This window comes from Ambystoma mexicanum, chromosome 2q (assembly GCF_040938575.1).
Source record: "Ambystoma mexicanum isolate Mex_15411 chromosome 2q, UKY_AmexF1_1, whole genome shotgun sequence".
NCBI lineage: Eukaryota > Metazoa > Chordata > Amphibia > Caudata > Ambystomatidae > Ambystoma > Ambystoma mexicanum.
In genome coordinates, this window is record NC_090924.1 from 651,713,977 (window position 1) to 651,738,291 (window position 24,315).

The following is a 24,315-nucleotide window of genomic DNA, read 5'->3' on the forward strand; positions in this document are numbered from 1 at the left end:
CCTGGGCTACTGCTGCAGGCCGGTTTGACCCCAGACAGACTGGTTTTGTGAAGGGTGTGGGCCCTCCCTTAAATCTATTCCTGCTCAACCTCCTGAACTTGAGATCTATGGAGACGAAAACTAACAACTATTAGGCTTTTATCGACCTCAAACAAGACTTTGACGGGGCGATTAGCGAGAGGCTGTGGTCCAAATTTAAGCTGGAACTGCCCTGTGGACTTGGTGCAAGCGATCAGGTCCCTGTGCACGGATACCTCGATTCAGGTGAGATTGTCCACTAGGGGCTGGCTCTCTAGGAAAATCTACACATTTAGGGGGCTTAAACAGGGATGCTCCTTAGCACTGATCCTATTCACTTTGTATAGGTTTGATTTGAGAGACTGCAAAGAATCAATCTGGGCGTTCCCTCCTAAGACCAATGGAACAGATCTTCCCTGGGTTCTGTATGCCAATGATTTGGTCTTTACATATCAAACACCAGTAGGGTTTCAACATCGGCTAAATGCTTTCCTATCATATCTGGAGGTAAATGGACTCAGAGTAGATGTAAAAAAAAATGTAAAGTTCTAATGTCATCTGCTCGGAGAAAGCATAAGGGTTTGTATTCATGGGTCGTAGGCGGAGATAGATTGGAAATTGTTGAATTTATCATATATTTGGGAACAGTTATAAATAACAATATCAATGGCAATGCCCATCTCTTGAGACTTCGAGCAAAGCTTATGCTCCTTGCAGCTCAGGGGAGTGCTCTTCATATGAGATATGGGACTTTTTCAGTGCTTCCACTGCTCTCCTTCTATAAAGCAAAAGGTTGTACAGATTTTAACATTTGGAGCGGAAGCAATGCTGAAGTTGTCATGGAAAGTGTGGGTATTCCTTGAAGGGTACTTTTGGCGCAAGGTCTTAAGACTGCCTAATTCGCTACCAATAGCTGCAATACGTTTTAAAATTGGGCTCCAGTCAATTGTCACATGGAAAGCAATCTCCTTATTCAGGAAATTGCTAACACTGGGCAGCATTATCCTGTTAGACCTCCTGAGATGTAGTGATTCAATATCTGGGGATGGATGGTTTGGGATTTGGAAGGAGAAATGTATGGCCCTACTTACAGTTGGCGACATACCATTAGGAATGTTGATTGAAAATCCTCTAGAGGTGAAAATAAATGCAAGAACGCGATTGGATTAGTACTCGGGAGCAAAGGAATGTAAGTAAAGTTATGTTGTGGCATGACCGAGGGAGTAAAGCCCTCAATCACATTCCCTTGTACTTGCAAAAGTTTCCATCGGCCCATTATCAGGAGTTGTTTATGAGATTGCGCTTTAACATCCTGCCAACAAAAGAGGTCCAGCTGGCCAGGAGGCTAACAAAAAAGGAAGAGGCACGGTGTAGATACTGTAGAGACACTGGGAATAATTAAACCTTGGTTCCATTTGATTATGACGTGTAAAGCCCTGGCGCAGCCAAGTTCTGACTATTTGGGAGCTGTTTTGGAGCAGGCCTGGTCCCGATCAGTTAAGGACTGGTGGGAAATCCTTCTAAGAGGGGGAAAAATCAGTATAGTTTTAGCAGGTATGAAATTTGTTGAATATATTTTTTAAAGAGGATAAGGATTCATAATTCATTTGTTTTAAAGAGTGGTGACAGAAATGCCTAAATACTACAAGAACTGTAATTTAAATAGAGCATGATGAGGAGTTTATATGACACCTTTAAGCCAGGAGTTAATGTAAATCTTTTGAAAATTGTTTAATGGAAATGAAATTGCGGGTTAAGTGATTATAGAGTGAATGTATAAATGAACAATTCTTTTCTTTTCAAATTTTAAGGAATTATTGTAATTGCAATTGTTTTAAAGACATTTTTTGTTTTCTGGTCTTAGTGTATAAGGTTTTAATTAACCAATTTGCACTTTAAATAAAAAAAAAATTAAAATGGTTTTAAAGATTAAGATGATTTGGGGGAAATTCCTAGATATGTACTAGCCCTGTTATTAAGAATTAGCAACAGATGGGGGCGGGGGGAATACATGGGAGCGGGGAGGACATTCTGTGATTTGTAATTTAAGTGGGATAGTTGTACTAATTACTTTGCTGTTTGAACATAGTGTATTTGTGTATGATTTATAGAGATGGCTTAAACATTGTAATTATATTGGAACTAGTCAATAATGAAATGTTGATATTATTGTAGGTCTAAAATGAAAATAAAGATATAGAAAACAAAATAAAGATTAATGAATGTTGTGTTCTATATGGAACTCAATTAACAATTTGGATACATTGTGATTGGATTTGATGTTTTGTAATTTGTAAAGGTTTCATAATAAACCTCCACACCCCCCAAAAAAAGAAAAAGGTATATGTATGATGCCTGACGTCACGCCTGGAGCAGACGATCGAGAGCTAGACAAGACGGGTTGTCTGCCGAGTCTAGGTCCACAACGCCCCCTGTCGAAAAGTTTCCGAACAACAGAGCTGGATGATGGATATCCATCATGATGAGGAATCTGCGGGAGAAAAGCAATCCACCAATATTGTTTTCATCCAGCAGGTTTACATAGAGCACTGCCTACTTGTGTCACCACAGGAGTAATGGAGAGTTGCACACAAGTGTGCTGCTCATCTGAACGCTTGAAAGTTTCTTATGAATGAGATTCTGGGTGTGTACTGTAGTGCACTTGGACTAATATTGTAAAGTTGCAAATATTTTCAATGCCAAGGCCTCCTTTGCACAAAAGCACATTGAACGGGTGTGCTCTTGACCTTGAAGCCAAGGTGGAAGCTGCAGTCCTTGAGGCAGGGGGCATTTATAGGACAGGACGACACGTCACTGAAAAATGTTCGAAATTGTGTATTTGCACATAATTCCCCCATAGAAATTGAAAGCTACATTTTACGTTTAAAGAGAAAAACAAACTCTGAGGTCTGGGCACCTCTTTTGATATCACAGTCCTTTACACTAAGAGCACCTTTTGCGAGTCAAAAATGACAGACTGCACTTGCAAAGATATTGATCCACCTGGCCAAGGCTGGAAAGACACTGTTTGGCCTGGCCCATAATGGCAATCTTCAAGGATGAGGTACTATCAGCTCTATCCCTGTTTTACTTTCTCCACCAGCTCAACCGTAATCTTCAGCTTTTGTGTATTGGGCTTGCCATCCCACGCCTGAACAGAATGTACAGTTCAATGGCACATGGTCAGATGGCAGTTAGATAATGACATAGTCGATATGCATATTTGAAACCGACATTGTCCATACGCAAGTGATGCAAAAACTAAACTGGGTCTGTTCTTCCAGATCTTGATTTTCATGAAGTCAAATGACAGCTGGCAAAGACATTAATCACATCACAGTCAACTGAGTAAACAATGAGCACTGAACAAATCCAAAGCAGGCAAACATTTGATCAATGTTAAAAAAGAAAAAAGGTGTTTTGGCAATTAATATACAAGTCTAAAATAAAAAAACAAATGCTCAGCAACTGGTTGGGAAGAGACAATATCCGATAGTGCAGAGACTGGTGGGTCACTGAGTGGAGAAAAGGGAGGGACAAAAGAAATGCATCACATACAGTATGTCTTAATAAAGAAGCAAAATGTAAGTCTTGAAAATTACGTTTGAGAGTGGAATCGCACTGAAATCAATTTGAAACAATAGTTTTACAATAGGTGAGTGCATTTAATAGGAACTCGTTATTTGGGCTCTCTCATTTTTAACGTCAATATACAGCTGTTCTGCAATCTTTTAACATGATAATGAGCTGAAAGAAGGGTCACTGTGGCATAAAACACCAACTGGCAGCTGTTGCCATCTCATGGTCAGATAGAACCATGTTGTCAGTGCCTGGAAATGCATATCCCATGCCTACACAAGCCACAACTATTTGCTTTGTCAATGGTTGTTATGAATTGGCGATCAGACATGGTTTGGACCTGGCAAGATACTGAGAATATCATGGCATGATTGTGACATATGTTCACCAGAAAGATCTTGGAGCGATAAAGAAACTGAATCTTTTGGCTTGCAGGACAGATCAAATTACCCAAACTGACCTCTGATTTAAGAACTCTACTAGATTAAGACACCATGTTTTAATGTTTGCAATTTTGCCTGGCCCAGAATTGAAATCTGGTTGTTGGAAAATCTACACAGGTTTCCTTAATGTTGTATGACCAAACAGCGTACTTTACTTTAATTACATACCATTTTTCTTGGGTCCCCGCCAAATAACCGCATCATCAGGACTACTCAGCAAGAAACCGACTGACATCACACCTAAATTGTCTTCAACATACTAAAAAATACAAAATTAAAATTATCATACAAATGTACAGACTAGAAAAAAGCAATCCATATCACTTTGTAGAGTCAACAACATGAAAGCTGAAGTTACCAGCAACCTTGCCATAGAATTGTCACTGTGTGTGTTATGTTCTTATTTCACATTGTTGTGCTATTCTCCCTCACTCCATTTCTTACTCCACTTAACCTCGTTCTTTGCCTTGGCAGCAGGCAGAAATGTAGGCCAAATCTAGTAGACATACCAGAATTGGAATTGACATCAAATGGGGGACCTTTACCCATGCTTTACCACTGCTTTTGCCATCATGCTTGTTCAAGCTTATTAAGATGTATCTAGGTTTTTCAGTGTGTATGAATATTTTCTGTGTTACTATTGGGGGCACAGGTGGGCGGGGGAAGAGATCCATGCAAAATATTGCATTTTATGTATTTCAAACAGACATCCTCCTCAATAGTGACAGCAGCTCAAATCATTGCATACAACTCTAAAATAACCATTAGGTTATGAAAGTCCTTTTTGACTAAGTTTGGTGACCACTCCCCTTTTTGTTTATTGGTGGTTTCTTGACCTATTTTGCCCCAGCAAGCCTTTCACTCAAAGCTTTACTGGAAACTGCAACAGTATTTATTTTAAATCTTGCTGCCTTCAAAAATGCCCCCCAATATCCATGGATGAGTTTTCTCCTCTAAAACCTGTTAGTGTTACAGGCTGGTAGCAGCTATTTACTTTTTTAGATGCTGCACCACAGTGTAGCTATTTTACCTTAATGGCAACCATTTCCTACCCGAGCAGGCGCAAGATGACTGCCTATGATTTTAATGTCTTGTGACATGGCCATCATGGTTGTTGTAAGCCATCTTTGGCAGATTGCCTTGGACTATGAGCTACCAAAGGCTCCAGCGTGAATACAAATCCAGTTTTGCCGGGGGGGTTAATTCGACACCTCAATCCAGATCCCTTTGTGTGTGCCCATCAAACAGGGATGCGGCTGGCTGTTAGCTGCATTTTCCTTTTGTAGCAATCCCACCATGGAGTTAAATGGCACTACCACCATATTAGTCTTTGTCCAGGAATCCTGGCTGACTGTCAAGATTTTAATCTTCACTTGTCTGCTCAACTCATTTATTTTGAGGGGTACTGGTCGATCCCAAAGAATACCGGTGCAGGGACACTTTCTCCCACTCATCGTTTCCAGTGTTTTTATTTTGCAACACACAACACCTTAAGTGAAGTGTTACAGGGGGGCCCTTTTCCCTTTTAGCATTGAACACTACATACTTCAAATTTGTATGGCAATCATATAGTTGGTATTTATTTATGAAGATCACACTTTTTACAGGGTTCTCATCGTCCTAGAATGACAAAGAATCCCATTGAAGTAAAAGAGAATTAGCACGGTGTATCCAGCGCTATAATAGAGGCAGTGATACTCAATTCTCAATCTGGATCACTAATTACAATGTACCCGCCCCAGTACACCAAAGAATTCAGGAACACAGAGCCCTACTGTATGACTGCAACACGAATTTCAGGTATATGTTGTTCTATGCTACATTTATGCATAGTTATGGTACATTTTAAAATAGATGGAATAACTCACCTGATGTGATCATTTCTTTACAGTAGATCCATTGAAAATGTGTAATGGGGGAAATGACCAGGACCGGATGGGTTAAATCCGGAATTTTATACATTTTTTGAAAACGAATTAGCACCAATATTGTGCAAGGTGTTCATTAATTTTCTGATATCAGGGACTTTGTGTGATTCAATGAAGGAGGCCTTAATAATCGTAAATCCAAAACCGGATAAAGATCACCAGAAATGTGAGAATTATAGACCGATATCACTGTTGAATGTACACTTAAAATAGTCACTAAAATATGGTCAAATAGATTATATAGATACATGGGGGACTTAATTGATGAATCTCAAGTAGGCTTCATACAAGGGAGATTTGGCTAAGATAATATGAGAACAGTTTTGAATGTTACAGGGTTCACAGAATAATAAAGAGTTGGATTCTTTATTTGTTTTTTTAACGCAGAAAAAGCTTTTGATAGGGTTAATTGGAATTTTATACAATTGGACTTTTTTAGAATATACATTGAGAGAAATGGGATTTGGTCCTAATTTTATTCAGACGGTTAATTGTATACATAAGAACATATCAGCAAGGGTACAAATTAATGTATTAATATCAGGAATGTTTTCTTTATCAAAAGGCACCAGACAAGGGGACCGACCCACTGTCACCATTCTTTTCAATCTAGCACTGGAGCCATTGGCAGCGTACATTAGACAATCTAATGAAATAAAGGGGATTCAAATAGGAGGTACTGAACTAAAAATATTAGCTTATGCGGATGATAGGACTATACTTCTTTCAAATCCTTCAATATGTGGCCCGGTTTTGAAACCAATGATGGAGGAAGTGGGGAAATCGTCAGGTCATAAGATTAATTGGAATAAGACAGACATTTCCCCCCTTTCCAATGTATGTGATGAACGTGTGTTGGAATCCTGGAATTGCAAGTGGTCCCAAAATGAAATGAAATATATAGGGATTCATATTATTAGAGATCTAAAATAAATTGTGAAATTGAATGTTGGTAAGTTAATAGGAAAAATGTCAATTAATATAAAGAAATGGGAACGGTTGACCTAATGGGCTAAAATAAATGCTATTAAAATGGTATTATTACGCTTCCTCTATCGATTACAAAAAAACTTTGCAGAAAATTGAAAAGGTTTTTCAGAATTTTCTATTGGGGATTGGTAAAAAACCACATATTCCAAAATACATTTTATTACGTAAAGTGCAAGAAGGAGGGTTCGGATATCCGGATCTTTTTACATTTTATAAGGGATTCCTTATAAAGGAAGATTCACACTACTTTAGTAATGATAATGGAAAAGATCTGATTTGGTTGAACATTGAAAGGGATATTTGTAAACCTTATGCTCTGGACACCCTTTATACAATGGAGAAGATGTCAGGGAAAAAAATAAGACTTCAACCAATAATAGAGACTAGGAATGCTTTAGTGGCATGGTTTAAAGAAAATGAGCAACATTTTGGGATTAATCATGAGTCTATATGGCATAATCAAGCGCTACAACTGCACAAAACATGTTTACACTGGCATAGCTGGATTAAGAGAGTTATTCTTAGGATAAGGGATATTTTAGAGGCAAATAGGAAACTGAGTTTGAGGAATTACGGAGTAAATTTAGCTTAAATAGGGGAGAAGTTAATCGTTATATGGAGTTAAGTCTTCTTATAAGTCAGAGAATGAGTATGCTTGATAGGGATATGGAGAAGAGACCAGAGACATGCAAGTTATTCAATGGAAAGGAGCATGGGGTGTCCACTTCTATACAATTCATGGCTGTGGGGCTGGACTATGTAGGTTTATGGTAAAAAATTAAAGACGTTTGGTTGAATGATATTAATTTAGAAATATATGAAAAGGAATGAGAGGATCTTCTTGGAGTGGGATCTAAAACAAAACTGATTATGAGCTTGCAGCTCATAAGACAAAAAATTATTAGGAGAGTATACTGGACCCCAGAAAGAATGCATAAGCCCAAACTATTGGAGGATAATGTGTGTTGGAGATGTAGAGGGACCTTATTGCATTTACTCTGGGGTTGCCCAAGGGTGCAAGCTTTCTGGAAGGAGGTTTTAGACAAAATAGATATAAATTTAAACAAAACTTTTCCTAGGTCGGCTGCGAATAGGATTGGGACCGGCCGCGGCATCGTGGTGAAGCTGCTACCCCCGAGGCCCGAGGGGTGGCGACGCGGTCTGGCTCTGCCCGCCCTGAGACCACGGAAAAGCAAGAGTCCCCCGGGCTGAGGGTACGAAGAGGGTCCGGGGGTGCAGGCGGGCCGAGGAGAGAGGAGTGACTCTGGGTCTGGCGCTCTCTCTCCCGGGCGTCTTGCTTGACGGGGTCTGGGTGGCCCTTGTGGCCTGTGGTTGGAGGCACGGCCTCGGGAGCTGGAGGCGCAGCCTCTGGAGCGGAGCGCAGAGCGGCTGGGCAGGTCCCTGGACCGGGAGCTGATACCCAGGGGACACCGGGGTCGCGACCGTTGGCGGCCATTGGATGAGTGCCGGGGTGGGGCCCCCCTGCTGGATCCTTTGAGTGCCACAAGGAAGAAGTGGCTTAGACTTTGCATCAGCGAAACAACCGGTGCCTTTGTACTTCGCCGTGTTCTGGGCGGGCCGGCGGATGGCCATACTAATTAAGAGCCCCAGTGGAGGGGGTGTTCCTTTCCCTGCCAGGGAGTGGAGCCCGGTCGGGGCATGGTGAGACACTTTCATACGGTCCGGGGCATTACGTGATCCCTCTGCAGACTGTCCGGTCCCCCCTCCGCCTCTACCCGGGCGGTAACTTCTTAACAACATACCAGCCCCGTCTCCCGGCGTTCGGGGAGTGCAATCTATTTGACCAGCGATGTCAAGAAGCAAGGGAAAAGACTGCCCGCCCCAGGGGAAGGCCCCCAAAAAAGCCACGGACGGCTCTCACAAAATTTTGGTCTAGAGAGATCGAGATGGCTGAGGCTCAAGAGATGGCCCAAGATATAGACAGGAATGCCTCTGCAGTTTCCCCAAGAGGCCCAAGATAAGCCGATAACTCAAGTGATGCTATTACAGTTCATGGGTGAATTGGTGGAGAAGATCAAGGCAGCAGGACAGCAGCAAATGGACAAGTTGTGAGAGGATCTGGCTGAAGGCCTAAGGGAAATTAAAAGAGATATGAATAAAGTCGAGGAGAGAGTGGACATTAATGAGCGTGCTATTCAAGAACTGAATTAGAGTTTAATCGCTGCCAGAAGATATCCAAGATCAGGAGCTGGCCCCAGTGTGAAAAGCAATATTTGTGGATCGCAGGACAAAGGGGGGTTTCTGTTGGCACACATTTTTTCCTGTTCCACAGAAAACTTAATAAAAACTTATTGGAAAAAAAGAATATGATGCATGGATTGACAAGGCCTTGATGGTTGCTGTTAAGTTAATTTTAAGAGTCTGAAGAAGTAGGAAAAACCCTGTTGTGGAGGATTGGTTGGTAGGAATCCAAATGATATCCAAGTATGAGAAAGTATCATTGAAAAGAACAAGTTACTTCTTACCTTGTAACGTTCTTTCGATGGGATGTTCCTCCGACGTATTCCTTATCTTTGATAATTCGTCTCCAGCTTGCTGGCCTCAGAAATTTTTTTTTCAGTAGAGGGCACCGCGCATCGACGTCCGCCGAGTCGATGTCCCTCGACGCCCACCGTATCGGCACCAACGTCACCATGCCCATAAATAGGCGTGCGCGGCGTCAATTGCTCAGTTCCATTTGTATTATAAGAAAAGTCATGCCTGAATTGGTTATTGACCTTGAAGGAGCGTAAGCTGCAACCGCAAGGGAAGTATTACTGCGGGGATGGATGGGAGGGGCGATCCCATCCCATCGAAAGAACGTTACAAGGTAAGAAGTAACTTGTTCTTCGAAGGGATTGTGTCCTCCGACGTATTCCTTATCTTTGATAGACTCCCATAGCAGTGGCATGTAATCGGAGGTGGGAGTAAGAATGTCATGCACCCCTTAAGGATTAACCGAATGTAATACGGCTTTGCAAAATCTGGTCTCTTGACTAGTGGAGGAATCCAGGTTGTCAAATGTTGTGAATGTATGTGCGGACGACCATGTGGCAGCCGCACAAATGTCTCTAACCGGTACCCCTCTTTGGAGGGCCGAAGAGGCTGCGATACCCCGGGTTGAATGAGGCCTAAGATTTTGGGGTGGCTCTTTCCCTGCCAGTTTGTAACATTCCAGAATGGCCAAGATAATCCACCTGGAAATGGTCTGTTTTGTTATGGGTAGTCCCAACTTGTGACCTGCGTATCCTACAAACAGTTGGTCTGCTTGTCTGATTCTAGCCATTCTGCTGAAGTAAAAGCTTAGAGCTCGCCTTGGGTCCAGCCTATGTAGTCTTTCTTCCTCTTTCCCCGGATGGGGAGGAGGGTAGAACGAAGGTAAGGTAATTTTCTGAGTAATATGAAATTCAGAAACCACCTTTAGGAGGAAATTAGGCTTCACCTGTAGGACAACTTTGTCCTTGTGGAAAATTGAATGTGGGGGTTTACAGGAAAGAGCTTGTAGCTCGCTCACCCTCCTAGCAGATGTTAGCGCTACCAATAGGACAGTTTTAAGTGTGAGAAATCTCAGCGAACAAGAGTGAAGTGGTTCGAAAGGAGTTACCATTAGGAAGTTTAAGACTAAATTTAAGTCCCATAAGGGAACCTGGAATGGATTTGGAGGACAAACATTAGTCAATCCCTTGAGAAATTGTAATACTAGGGGTAGTTTGAAATAGGATGGTTCCTCCGCAGTGCGCTTGAAGATTGAAAGCGCTGCGAGATAGCCTTTCACAGTGCCAACTTGAAGGCCTGAGTTTGCCAAGTAAAGTAGAAACAATAACACCGTTGGTGTACCACATGAAAAAGGGTCGATATTCTCTTCTCTATACCAGCTGCAAAATTTGTTCCAACGGCAATGGTATAAAGACTTTGTTGCTGGCCTTCTGGCCGAAAGCAACACCTCCATGACGTCATCAGGGAGGTCCAAATCCTTGTACCTCACCCTTTCAGAAGCCAAGCGTGAAGGTTGAGGGTTCTGATGTCTGGATGGAGAACCTGACCTCCCTTCTGCGAGAGAAGATTCTCTTTGAGTGGAAGACGGATTGGAGGGCAGATGGACATATCTAGAAGGTCCGGGTACCACGTTCCTCTGGCCCAGTCCGGGGCAATTAGGATCATGGTTTTCCGGAATCTTCTCAACCTGCTGATCATTTGAGGAATAACAGGGACTGGTGGAAACACGTAGGAGTGGAAACTCCCAGTCCACTACGAACGCGTCTCCTAGAGCTCCTCTCGGGGGAAATTCCCTTGAACAGAACAGATCGCACTTCCTGTTGGTGCTTGTGGCGAACAGATCCACCTGAGGGTGTTCCCCAAAGGGCAAAGATCTCTTGAAGGACTTCCTGAGCTAGCTCCCACTCGTGGGAGACTGTGCTCTGCCTGCTCAGAGCGTCCGCTGTCAAATTCTTCTCTCCGGCTAGGTGGACTGCCGATAGAGAGATTCCTTCCTGAATTGCCCAAAACCAGGGCTGCATTGCCTCTCTGCACAGTGGCAGTGATCCTACGCCTCCTCTTTTGTTGAGGTAGTGCATGGCCACCGTGTTGTCCGTCCTTATCAGGAATTTTTTTCCCTGTACTGATGGCAGGAAAGCTTTCAGCGCTAGTCTGATCGCTCTCAGCTCAATAGGTTGATGTGTAGTCTGGACTCTGATGGAGACCAACGACCGCTGATGGTCAAGTCGTTGGCATGGGCTCCCCACCCCGTGAGTGAGGCGTCTGTGACTACTGTTATCTCCGGCCATGGTTGCCAAAACAGTTCTCCTTTCAAGATGTTTTTCTGGATAGGCTCACCATTGAAGGTTGCAGGCTACCTTGTCCGGAATCCGGAGGGGATCTGTCATTCTCCCTGAGAATTGCGACCACTGAGTTCTCAGTGCCCACTGAAGAGATCTCATTCTCAGGCGAGCCTCTGGCACAAGGAAGATGCAGGATGCCATGAGGCCTAGCAACCTCAAAAAGTCGAAGGCTGGGAGACGTTGGGCATTTTGAAACTTGTTGACCATCTGCAGAATATCTTGAGCCCTCACCTCTGGTGGCGAGGTTTTTCCCAGGGAAGTGTCCAGGACCACTCCAATGAACTGGAGTCTCTGTGATGGTATCATCTGTGACTTCTTTAAATTGAGGGAGAAGCCCAGTTTGTGAAGGAAGTGGCAGACATAATCTAGCTGGACCTGGGCTTGTTTCGAAGATACAGCCCTGATCAGCCAATCGTCCAGGTAGGGGCAGACGTGGAGCCCTTCCCTCCTTAGACTCGCAGCCACTACCGACATTAGCTTGAAGACCCTCGGGGCGGAGGTCAGCCCAAATGGCAGAACTCAAAATTGATAATGAGAGTCACCAATTGCGAACCTCAGGTATTTCCTGTGTTTGAGATGGATTGGCACATGGAAATAAACATCCTGAAGGTCCAGAGATACCAGCCAGTCCTGGAGCTGGAGGGCCTGAAGGATCTGAGAGAGAGTTACCATCTTGAACTTGTCCTTCCTGAGGAACTTGTTCAATTCTCGTAAGTCCAGAATGGGTCTCAGTCCTCCGTCCTTCTTTGGTATGAGAAAATAGGGGGAGTAAAAGCCCTTGTTCTTGTCCGCTACAGGTACCGGTTCTATGGCACCTTTCTCTAGCAGGTCTATAATTTCCTGCAAGAGGAGCGGGTCTGGAACTTTTAGAGAGCTGTGCCCCGGTGGATGACTCTGAGGAATGTGTAGAAAGGGTAGGCAGTAACCCTGGTCAACTGTCTCCAATGCCCAAGCATCTGACGTTATAGCCTGCCATTCCATCAGATGGTGAGTTAACCTGCCCCCTACAGGTGTTTTGTGTGGAGAGACCTCAGATTGGCTTGGGGGCGGCTGATGCAGATGCCGAGGGTAAAGAGACACCTGCTGCTGCTGCGGCTTTAGTACTTTTGACCTGTCCACCTCGGGTAGGTCTCCTTTGGCCTCTTTGAGCCGGCTGTCCTCTGCCTTTCCTAAATGCGGAATAATAGCGAAAGGACTTTCCTCTTCCAGAGGTCCTGATGGGCGAAAAGGAGTTTGGCGGATTGCAGCTCCTAACGATTTTGCCGCTGCTTTAGATGTCTGCAACTTTTCCAGACTGTCATCAGCCTTCTTTCCGAATAACGAAGAGCCGTCAAAGGGCATATTCAAAAGTCTGACCTGTACATCTGGAGCAAAGCCAGACTTCGCAACCACGCATGCCTGCGGATTGTTGTACTTGCCGCCATGGCCCTGCTGATTCTGTCAGCGGAATCGATGCCAGTTTGAAGTGACTCGCACATGGAATCTTTGCCATCTTGAATAATGTTAAGGAAGGCTTCCTTTTCCTCTCCTTCGGGTATGCAGTCAGCCGCTGATGAAGCACACTCCCACAGTGTGTGACTGAACCTGGCGAGCGTACAAGTGGCGTTGATGGACTTCAACGCCATACTACAAGCAGAGAAGACTTTCTTCGCCATGGAATCGTACCTCTTGTCATCTCTATCCTGTGGGACAGTAGGGTGAGCGGTCCTACTACTAGATGAAGTTGCCGCTTGGACCACCAGGCTCTCTGGAGTCGGGTGTTTTGATAAGTATTCAGGGTCCGCAGCCGCTATCCTGTACTTGGCTGACAATCTTTTATTGACCGCAGGGATAACTTCAGGAGTTTCCCAATTAGATGTAATTTTCCTTTGTAAGGCTGCATGGAAGGGGACCACAGGATCCTCCTGTGGACCTTTGTCTCATATGTCTGTCAGGTCATCCTGTTGAAAAACAGGGGAAGGCGCAGACCAACCCATAAATTTAATAATTCTTGCCATAAGGGTTCTATAGGGTGTTTCGGCATGTTCCCCTGGGTCTGGCTTAACAAGTTCCACTTCTGGGGAAGTGTCCAGCCCACTTGCCTCATGTAGTCACTCCTGTAGGTCCTTCAACCTTCTTTCCTCAGAGGTGAAATCCACTGAAACAGGTAGTGTGGTCCTCTGCAACCCAAAGCTTTCCTGGTCAGAATCTTCCCCCTCTTCATAAATTGAAGATGACCTCTGAAATGGTGTAAAACCCATCTCCAAGGCAGAAGGAGCCAAACTCGTCATTATTGGGCGAGAAAACGTTGATGTCGTCGACGCCGATGTGACAGGCTTCGAAGGCGCCGAGAACGGCATCGAGAAAACTGGGAGAGGTCACGAAGAACTCGAGAGGATCAGGATCCTACTCAAGGATGTCGACGACGGTCTCGGCGTCGTGCCGGAGGCCCTTGGAATCACCGTTGGCTGTGGAGTAGCCTTGGTCTTTTCTTTCATCGGTGTCGACGATGGCGTCTAGTCGATCGACGCGTCGAAGAGCCCTTCGACAACGGCGTCGATGGCGCCGATCAACACCGTCGTCGAAGATTCCTTCGACGCATGGAAGATGGTGCCTTCTTACCCGATGGCTCGTGGCGCTCTCGGGTGGAATGTTTCGCCGGGTGCAGCGACTCGCAGCGTTTTGATTTTTTGGGTTTTTCACCCGGGGTATCACCCTCAGCTGTCTTCAAGGGGGTCGAGGCCGCTTTCTAGAAGACGCTTAACATTTTCTTTCTGAATTCCTCCCACTCAGCCTGAGAGCTGTGTTTTGTGGGACAGGAGACCCTTTCTGGGGAAACAGAAGACGACGAGGAAGGGGATGTTCAACGTCTCTTCTTTGAGTGTCTTCATCTTGACGAATGGTGGGAGCTACTTCGAGATCTAGAATGGGAATGTTTTCGACGGCGAGGAGACAAATGCCTCGACTCAGCCGATGAAACTTTCGAAGAGGTTTTGACTGACTTACCTCTCTCGAGCTTCCCCCTGCGCTCCTTCAAGGCTTTCGCTGTCATGGACATGCAGTCCTCACACTCCGAACAATGGTGCTCTGCTCCCTAGCACCACAAGCAGATCCTGTGTGGATCCGTTATCAGCATTTTTTTCCCGCAGTCTCGACATTTCTTGAAGCCGGGTCGCGGCGTCGTCGGTTCCGATGAAGATGCCATCGAGAACGAGTTGGTATATTCGAGCTAGATATAGAAGGTTATTCTGACTAAACTGAGCAATGACGTTCCAAGGCCCCACGAAGCGTGGAAAAAACGGAACTGAGCAACGGACGCCGCGCGCGGCTATTTATGGGCATGGTGACGTCGGCGCCGATACGGTGGCCGTTGAGGGACATCGACTCGGCGGATGACGACGCGCGGCGCCCGCTACTGAAAAAAATGTTTCCGAGGCCAGCAAGCTGGAGACGAATTATCAAAGATAAGGAATACGTCGGAGGACACAATCCCTTCGAAATAAGGATCGTGAATATGTCTACCTTTCATTATGGGGCCCTTTTAATAGCTTATATGAGTGAATATTTTTTCTTTTTTTTGTTTTGCTTTTGTCTTTGTTGTGGTTGTGCTATGTTGTGTTTGTATGTATTAATCTACCATGCTAATTTTTGCATTGGATTAAGTATAATACTAACGCTATGGGGTTACGAGTTCATTATATAAGATCATAGGATAATTTCAGGTGTTATGTTGATATTATAATATTATGGTACATTATATGTTTTATACTCTGCAGCCCAGGAATGTATTTGAAAGCCACATGGTGATGTGTATATGTTGTTAAAATCTAATAAACATATTTTAAAAAGAAAAAAAGAAAATGTGTATGCATAATAAAAAGCATACTCATTGTGCCACTACCCTGTTGAGAACTATTGCAATGGTGTTATTGTTTAAGGCTAAACTCATTTTCTTTGTCTGAAAAATGAGTAGGTGGCCATTAGTTTGGTCCCACATCTTGATATTATACATTAAACAACCGTAGTCATATACTTAATCTACTAATATCACCCTTAAAGCAAAGGTTACATCACATAATTAAATACACCATGTTCTTCACTTTCAGGGTACTTTCGGTTACCATTAGGCCCTATGATTAAGACCTTACATATAGTCTCAGACATGTCATTTTTGAACTAACCGTTATGTACACATTCGTAAGTAAGATCTATATGCATAGACTGCCGATACATCATTAATTTTATTGTGTAGAGTGACAAAATGTCGACCTCCCACCGACAGCTCCTTTTTTCTACTCTCCACCACATATGAGAACGATCAGCTTATGTACTTGTTCTGATGAAGGTGATTTAGTGATCTTATCGTGGAAATGCATTCTATGCATGATGTGCTCATTAGATTGGGCAATTTTTCCTACAGCATTAATTGTTGACTTTTGATGCAAATTGACATGGCACACATACAAGTTTACGAATAGACCTAAACTGCATTGGTACATTTTCCAACAGGAATATCCCTTTGTATGTTACGAGAGCCTGAGCTTCCTGTTGCTGTATGGGAATCCTCTTATTGGTAGAATGCAAGCTGAGCCTGCGGAACACTGACAGGGTTTATTTGCTGCTCACCATCATCTTGTGTGTCCCTGGGCCCATGCTCTCTGTGTGCGCCGTCACAGGTTGTCTAGCCCGCTCTGATGCTAGCCTCCTGGAACCGTACCCATGCACGAGATCGGATCAATCGCCTAACTCAGACCTAAACCAGACAGACTTCAGTCACTGCTCTCGCGATCCATGGACCGCACCATCAGGACCAACCATCAAAGTATGTGGTCCCAGGTGTAACGAGACACCACTGCACTGGTGGTTACTTTGAAAATCGCAGTTTGGTGCGACTGTATATATACATACACCACTCTTTGTGGCTCCCTACCCCCACAGGAATTGAATGGGCATTGTGTCCGCTTCCGGGCGCTGACCTATCCTTTCAGTGAATGGTGAGATTCTGGCCTTGGATTTCCATTTTGTCAATCCCTAGTGTGTTGGAATTGGGAGTGAAGCCTTACTTTTGTTCTAAACCAATTTTTCAAAAAGCTTACTTTTACCTGCATATTTACTAACATGTGACGTACTCTTTGGGGCATTGGAATAAGGTCTGCTCAAGTTAGGCACCTGCCTTATCATTATAAGGAATGGGGTATTATCTGCTTTAACCACTTTAATTGCACAATATTGCTACTGCTTATGTGAATTATTGAATACTGCTTAAACTGTGAAAAGTGTTGCATAGGCTCCCTTTCAGATGAATGTGTCGATATATGCATATATATTTATGTATACCTGTTTATAGTATCCTCAAGTTTTACTTGCATGCGTGTTGGGGCCCAAACAATAGAAGGACATGCATTACTTACCGTAAAAGCATTTCTGATGGTTGTATCTGCTTAGATTCACATGCTGTGCATATAGTCCGGCATCCAGTGGTCACTGCGGAGTATTGCATCTTGTCTTTCGGGGACCGAAAGGGGATCTCGGCATAGGCGTGTCTGTAACACTATCCCTATAGTGACGTGCAGTGTACCCAAAATCCCTCACGTGTCGAGGTCCCTCCGATTATATTTTTTCTCCCATGAGGAAGCCTTATGACTAACGTGAGTGAGTACACAAAAGAGAGAAAAGTAATAGGACGTCTATGTTCCTTCCATCCGAGCGGGGAGGAAGGGTGGGCGCATATGAATCTAAGCAGATACAACCATCAGAAATGCTTTTACGGTAAGTAATGCATGTCTTCTGATGTTTATCTGCTTAGAATCACATGCAGTGCATAGACTAGCGAGCAGCACCCAGAGTTGGAGGTGGGTTATGAGAAGGAACAGTAGATAAACGAGGTCTTAGTACTGCTTGTCCCACCTGGGAATCAGATCTAGAATGGGCATCTAGACAATAGTGTTTTGTAAAGGTGTGTACAGAACTCCATGTTGCCGCTTTGCAAATGGACTCAAGGAGAATATTTGCAATGAATGCTATGGATGTCCCGGTGCCTCGAGTAGAATGTGCTCTAGGCTTGAAGGGCAATTCTCCCTTAGCAGGAGAGAAAGAGTGATGTAGACAATCCATCTATATATAATGGATTTGGAAACTGCATCTCCTTCTCTTCCTGCCGCCACTGAGACAAAGAACTGATTAGTCTTTCTTAGTGGTCAAGTTCTTTCCATATAAAACATGACCGCCCTGCGCACTTCAAGTGTGTGCAGGTTCTTTTCTCCCAAGTGTGACAGATTTTGAAAGAGCCCTGGTAGTTCTATTGACTGGTTGACATGGAACTTTGAAATGAATTTAGGTGCAAACCTAGGGTGTGTGCGTAGAACCACCTTATCTTTTATGAACTGTTACGAAGGGGTCTAAGATTGAGAGCGCTTGTAGTTCACTCACTCTCCTAATGGAGGTGATAGCTATCAAGAAAGCAGTCTTAAGCGTGAGATCCTTAAGGCTCGCTTTATGTATGGGCTCGAAGGGGGAGCCCATTAGCCTTGTTAAAACGACATTCAGGTCCCATCCGGGAGCTGGGTTAGATATAGGAGGGTGAATTCTTTTCACTCCCTCCACGAAGGCTTTAATAACTGGAACCTTCCACCATGACACCTTATGTTGTGACGTAGTGTAGGTAGAGAGTGCAGCTACGTGAACCTTAATGGAATTAAAGACTAAACCTGAGTCCAGCAAGTGAGTCAGGTATAAAAAACAATATGTGTGAGAGCAGTCAAAGGGGTTGATGCTCCTTGCGTAACACCAGATGACAAACCGTTTCCACTTACTAGAGTAGCAGTAACAAGTGTTCGGTTTCCTAGCCTCCCTGAGAATGTCCATGCATCTCTGAGGGAGCTGCAAATGTCCGAATTCTATGACCTCAGGAGCCAGGCTGCCAAGTTCAGGGTCTGCGGGCATGGGTGCAGCGTTCGGCTCCTGTCCCGCGACATGTTAAGGGCGAAGAATACCCTGCTATCTGGATGCTGTCAAACAGGTATCACGCAAGGGCTGCATAGCTACTAGAAGCCACATTTGCCCATTAAAGCCCTCCCTGCGACTGAGAGCTGCAATGTATTTATTTAATTTATTTTAATTCTTAATAAAGCGCCAAATCGCCTGCAGGCCTCACGGCGCACACACGACAATAAAGACAAATCGGCAATGAACAGAGAGGGTCAGAAACCAAAAGAGGAGGGAGGCAGTCTGGCAGTGGATCTAGGGGGCAGTAAAAAGGTAAGTCTTAAGATTAGTTTTAAAGCTGACCAACGAAGTGGAGAACTTGAGGTGAAGAGGTAGTGAATTCCAAAGAGTTGGCGCAATGACGCTGAAGTTGTTTTTTCCAAATTTGGCTAGGCGCAAGCGAGGCTGACAAAGCCTGACCTGCTCAGTGGACCTCAGTGATCAACTTGGGACATAACGTTGAATACGTTGTGCCACGTAGCTGGGTGCAGAGTCGTTCAGGCATTTAAATGTAAGAGTAAGTATCTTAAAAGAGACCCTATGCCTAATAGGAAGCCAATGCAGTTTCTTACAGGTTTCAGTAATAGAATGATGCCTTGGTAGGCCAAGCACAGCTCTAACCGCACCGTTTTGGGTAATCTGAAGGGCAGCGAGATTAGCTGCCGATGTGCCTGCCAGGAGACTATTGCAATAGTCAAACCTTGAATTCATAAGAGCGGAGGCAAGAAGAGACATATTGCTAACGGATAGGAAGGGACGCATTGAGCAGAGTTGCCTATTATCCAGCAACAAGTGGCTCGAGTTTTTGCCACATGTGAGCGCATTGAGAGTTCAGTGTCAATAGTGATGCAAAGTGTCTTTACGCTTTGAACCACTGGAATGGTTTACATTGGCAATGATAAATTATGCATATTCCTCTAAGAGGTTCTTTAACATGTGACTGGATTCAGCAACGAGGATCTCGGTTTTCTCAGCATTCAATGCCATGAAATTCTGACTCATCCAAGAATGGATGATGGAGTAGATGGCAGAGATGGCTTTAGACTCAGTGGAGTAGGAAACAGAGTTCGAGGATGACCTGGGTGTCATCAGGATAGTTAGTATACAGGACACCCAGGTCATCAAGCAGCAGAAGAGGAAGGATGTAGATATTGAAAAGGGTGGGGGGGAAAAAGAGGATCCCTGGGGAACACCGCGTGTCAGCAAGGAAGGAATGGAAAACGAGTTTTGAATAACCACACGAGCATTCCGAGGACCAAGAATGGAGGCTAACCATTGTGTGGTAAATTTGGCACAGCCAACATGGGATTGCAGCCTTGTTGCCAGGAGTTTGTGGTCGACTAAGTCGAACGCGGCGGAAAGATCTAACATCAAGTATGCAGGATGGCGGCGATCGATGATGGACCTTAGATTAGATTTTAAATCCAGCATGACTGTTTCTGTGCCATGACGGGCTCGATAGCCTGACTGACGAGGACCAAGGATGGCGTTGTCGTCAATATATTTCTGTAGCTGAAGGTAAGCTAAACGGTCCATAACTTTAAGAAGAAAGGGAACACTGTTTATTGGCCGATAGTGCTTGGCGACAAGAGGGTCAAGATTAGCTTTCTTAAGCAGAGGCGTGATCCAAGCTTCCTTAAGGTTAGACGGTACTTGACCCTCCATAAAGGACTGATTGATCAGTTTGGTGATCCAAGGACTAATAGTCTCAAGGCGTTGTACCAACAACCTGGAAGGGCATGCATCGCCTTTACATGAGGTGAGCTTAATACACCTGGTTTTGACTGAACTGTGTGTGCTGACCAGACCTTTGCATCCTTGTGGGTGCAGGGGCACAACCTTCTTTTTGTGAACCTTGCTTTGAACCACGGACTGAGGTTTTGTTGAATCATCAAATGCCTTGAAAGCGCTGTCAAATCACAGTTGAACACCTTGCTTGTTCACTGACATTTGTTGTGACATTTGTTGTGATACGACTAGCTTGAACTGTTAGTATTAAAACTTGGCACAAGACCAAGCCAACTCACTGCGGAAGAATCCGCACATTTTTCTGAACTACCTTAAAGATAGTTAGTCACAACATTTATTAGAGAGTTGTAAGAAAGAATTGTAAAGCTGTCTCACATGCAAAGGGTTTTCCTTTTAGCAGGTTGTCCCTGGACCACCAGCGAAGAGCCTGTACCAGGGTTAGTGTGAAAACCACTAGATCGTCCCACTGACCGCATGCCTGAGACCATTGTTTCGCTAACTACTCCTGCATTGGGCACATGCGCAGGCGCGCATGTGGAACCAAGTGAATGCATGAGGCCATCATCCCGAGCAAGCGCATTGCTTTGCGTACAGTTATTTGGCGACCAGCATTGTAATGTGGTACTTGCAACAACATGTTTTGTACTCTCTCGTTTGACGGGAAAGCCAGCTCCTCCTTTGTTTTTAATATGGCTCCCAGAATTGTCTTATTTGGTTGGGAATTAGACTTTATTTCTTTTCTCGTTGATGGAGAAACCCAATTGGAAAAAAAGGTTTATCGTTCTTTGGGTGTTTTGTCTGCAAATTTGAGGAGACTCTCTGGTGATTAGCCAGTTGTCCAGATAAGGGTACACGGGGATTAACTCTCTGCAGAAGCGTGCTGCTACTACTGCAAGCACCTTTGTGAATACTCTTGGGGCAGAGGCGATGCCGAAGGGGAGCACTTTGAACTGGTAGTGTACTCCAAGCTATCTTGAACCGCAGGTATTTTCTGTGTGCTGGGAGCATTGAAAAATGAAATTATGCATCTTTCATATCCAATGTTCCTATGTAATCCCCACGTTTTAAGAGGGGGATTACCCCTTGAAGCGTGGTCATGCAAAACTTTTGAGGTTTGACATTTGTTTGCAGGGCGCAGGTCTAGTACTGGGCGCATGGTATGGTATTTCTTTGGCACAAGAAGTAGGTTGACTAAATACCCTTGTTTACCGGGACGATCTCTATGGCATCCTTGTCGAGTAGCACCTTCATTTACTCCAGCAGTATTCTTTGTTCTTCTGCCGTCATCTTTTTTCTGTCTCGGCGGGCGGTAGGGTGGTTTTTGTACCAGCTCGATACAATAGCCGACTACCATGGTGGACAACACCCACTTGTCCCATGTTATCCCCTCCCATGTGTGGGTGAATTGAGCTGGAGTGGCATGGGAGGGGACCTGAAACGGCGTGTCATGTTTGAGAGTGGTTGATCCTCTCCCAGGTGAGGTTCTGCCCCTACCTCTGCCCCTTTTATTCCCTCTTTGAAAGTTGGACCTTGTGACTGGCCCCAGGACCAGGACTGTCCTCCCAGAGTAGCCAGAGGAGTGTTGTGAACCCTGGCCCCAAAATCTAGAGTTTGGGGAACCCTGTTGGGAATATGTTCTGTTAGTTAACTGGCCAAGGGACTTAAGAGTGTCGTACTCCTCCATGGCACTCTTGAAGGCGTCCTCTAAAGACTTCCCAAATAATACATTTGGCTCCACTGGCATGTTTAAGAGGGTTGTTTGAGTCTCTAGCGCAAACCCTGATTGGATGCAACAGAGGTCAACACTATCAGGAGGCGACCAGCGATCTTCAATGGGCGAACAAAGGATCAGGCCCTGTACAGCTTCTGGTGGGACTAGGAAGGCATAAACTGCAGGAGCAGGCGTCTTGTAGCACAAGCTAAAGATCCTCCAAGTTCCATGGATGCACTCAGAATGGCGCAGACTGCAGCGAGTTAGCCCAGAAGAGAGCTGGTCCGTCCACCAGTTTGTCCAGGGACACTTCCAACGGCTCAGCAGGCACAGATCCACAAGCAGGGGTTGAGACTGGTTGTTCCTATCGGTCCAGGGGTCGAAGCAGTGACTAGGGCCTTCTTGAAATCAGGATAGAGGAGCAGAGGTTCACCAGGACTTGGCAAGAGACAATGATGGTTAGCTGCAACGGTGGTCAGCGGGCTGCACTTCTTCATAGGGCTCTTTGAACTGAAAGCTTCCCCAGGTTCCCCTAAGTTAGGGATCTGAACCCTTTAAACTGGGAGCGGCCATCTATTCATGGATAGCCACTGACCACACAATCTGCCGAGCAACCAACATTCAAGCACCTGGATGTGGACTTGGACCAGATAGATCCAGCCCCCACATCTGGACTTTCCCCAGACTGCCTGTTTTACAGGGACAGAAGAAGCTTTCACTGGGAAATGTCTTCCCATATATGGCAATTCAGGACTTGAGAGGCCAGGACAAAATACAGCCAATGTCCAGGTGAAAATCTTGTGGCACAGCCATTTTATTGCCGTTTGTGGTAATTGCTAAAGTACACGAGTAAGTAATTCAAAACACAGAAGAAAAATATTTGCTGCAACCAGTCCATCCTGAACACAAAATAACAAAAGAAAGAGTTAAGGATACAAAGTATCCTAACCACACTTCACTGCAACAAATACAAGAAATCCACAAAGAGAGACATATTCTCTCAACACTGAAAGTCCTTATCGGTGGATCAGTTTCCTCACCAAAATGATCACATCGCCATGGAAGTAAAGCAGAAGTCTTTACTTACCTCCATAAATTCAGATGAGGAATCAAAACAAGAGATAGGGTGTCCCATGGAAGTCTATGGGACGAAGGCAGCAAAAAGTATATCTTTTCTAACAAGCACCTTCGATCTAGCCATTTGGAACACTGCCACCTGTTCCAAGCTTCTTCGAGCCACCAATCCTTACAGATTATTGAACCGCACCATTTTCTTGGATGCAGTTGAGCCAGCTCACCGCTGAATGAAAAAATAGCTACACTGTATCAAATTAAGAAAATATATGAAGATTTTAACAGTTGCGCAAAGCCAGCACCTATTAGTTTCAGGTGCTGCAAAATTAAACAAAAGGGTGGGATCTTTCCAAGGTCTCCCTAGAATGCAAAACCGTCAGTCGATTCAAGGTTTTGCGCAACAAAATATGATGAACCACTTTCGTGATGGAGGATAGTTATGTTTTTTTATTGTTCAGTATTTTCAGTTAAGAGAACATCCCTGTGAGATCTATACACTAGTCTACCACTATGTTTGGGAATTAAAACCTATTACATTCCTTATGAGCAGGAGGAATCTAGCATGAAGCGCTATATTAAAATGCAATCCTATCGACTAAATATTCTGTAGCCCCTGTAATGGACCACTTTCTGCTATCTTTTTAGCCGTTTCATTAATTACCAACTACAATTTTCTTCCATGTGTGCTCATTCTTGCTTTTAAATGGTTTCCAAATTTTGCATCTCCTCAATTTCTCACACAAAAAATGCTTCTCTCTATTAGATGCTCTGCATCCATCCAAATCTAACCAGGGAAATGTTTTCATGCTTTCACAATAGTTATTCACAGAAAATGATTACTTACCACCGGTGACCATCCAGACCCACTCTGGTGAACCTATTCAGACAAAATAAGAACAAATATCAGCAAGTAAAAGATTCCTAATAAGCAGATTAAAAATGCAATTGCATGTATTTGTAATGCGCAAATCCCAAAGGAACCAAGCAGCACAGATAGGGAGAACAACTTCATTGTTGAAAAG

General features: G+C 44.3%; 1 protein-coding gene across 2 annotated transcripts in view; it reads right to left on the reverse strand.

The window, feature by feature from the left end:
* The window catches only part of NUBP1 (NUBP iron-sulfur cluster assembly factor 1, cytosolic), a 339,483-nt gene that overhangs the window by 184,839 nt on the left and 130,329 nt on the right, over window positions 1-24,315 (reverse strand). For both annotated transcript variants that reach the window (XM_069647833.1, XM_069647831.1), the window contains 2 exons: window positions 24,138-24,170; window positions 4,209-4,299 (listed from right to left, as the gene is read on the reverse strand). In XM_069647833.1, coding sequence (XP_069503934.1) covers window positions 4,209-4,299; window positions 24,138-24,170 — 124 coding nt within the window. The remainder of the gene's footprint in view (window positions 1-4,208; window positions 4,300-24,137; window positions 24,171-24,315) is intronic.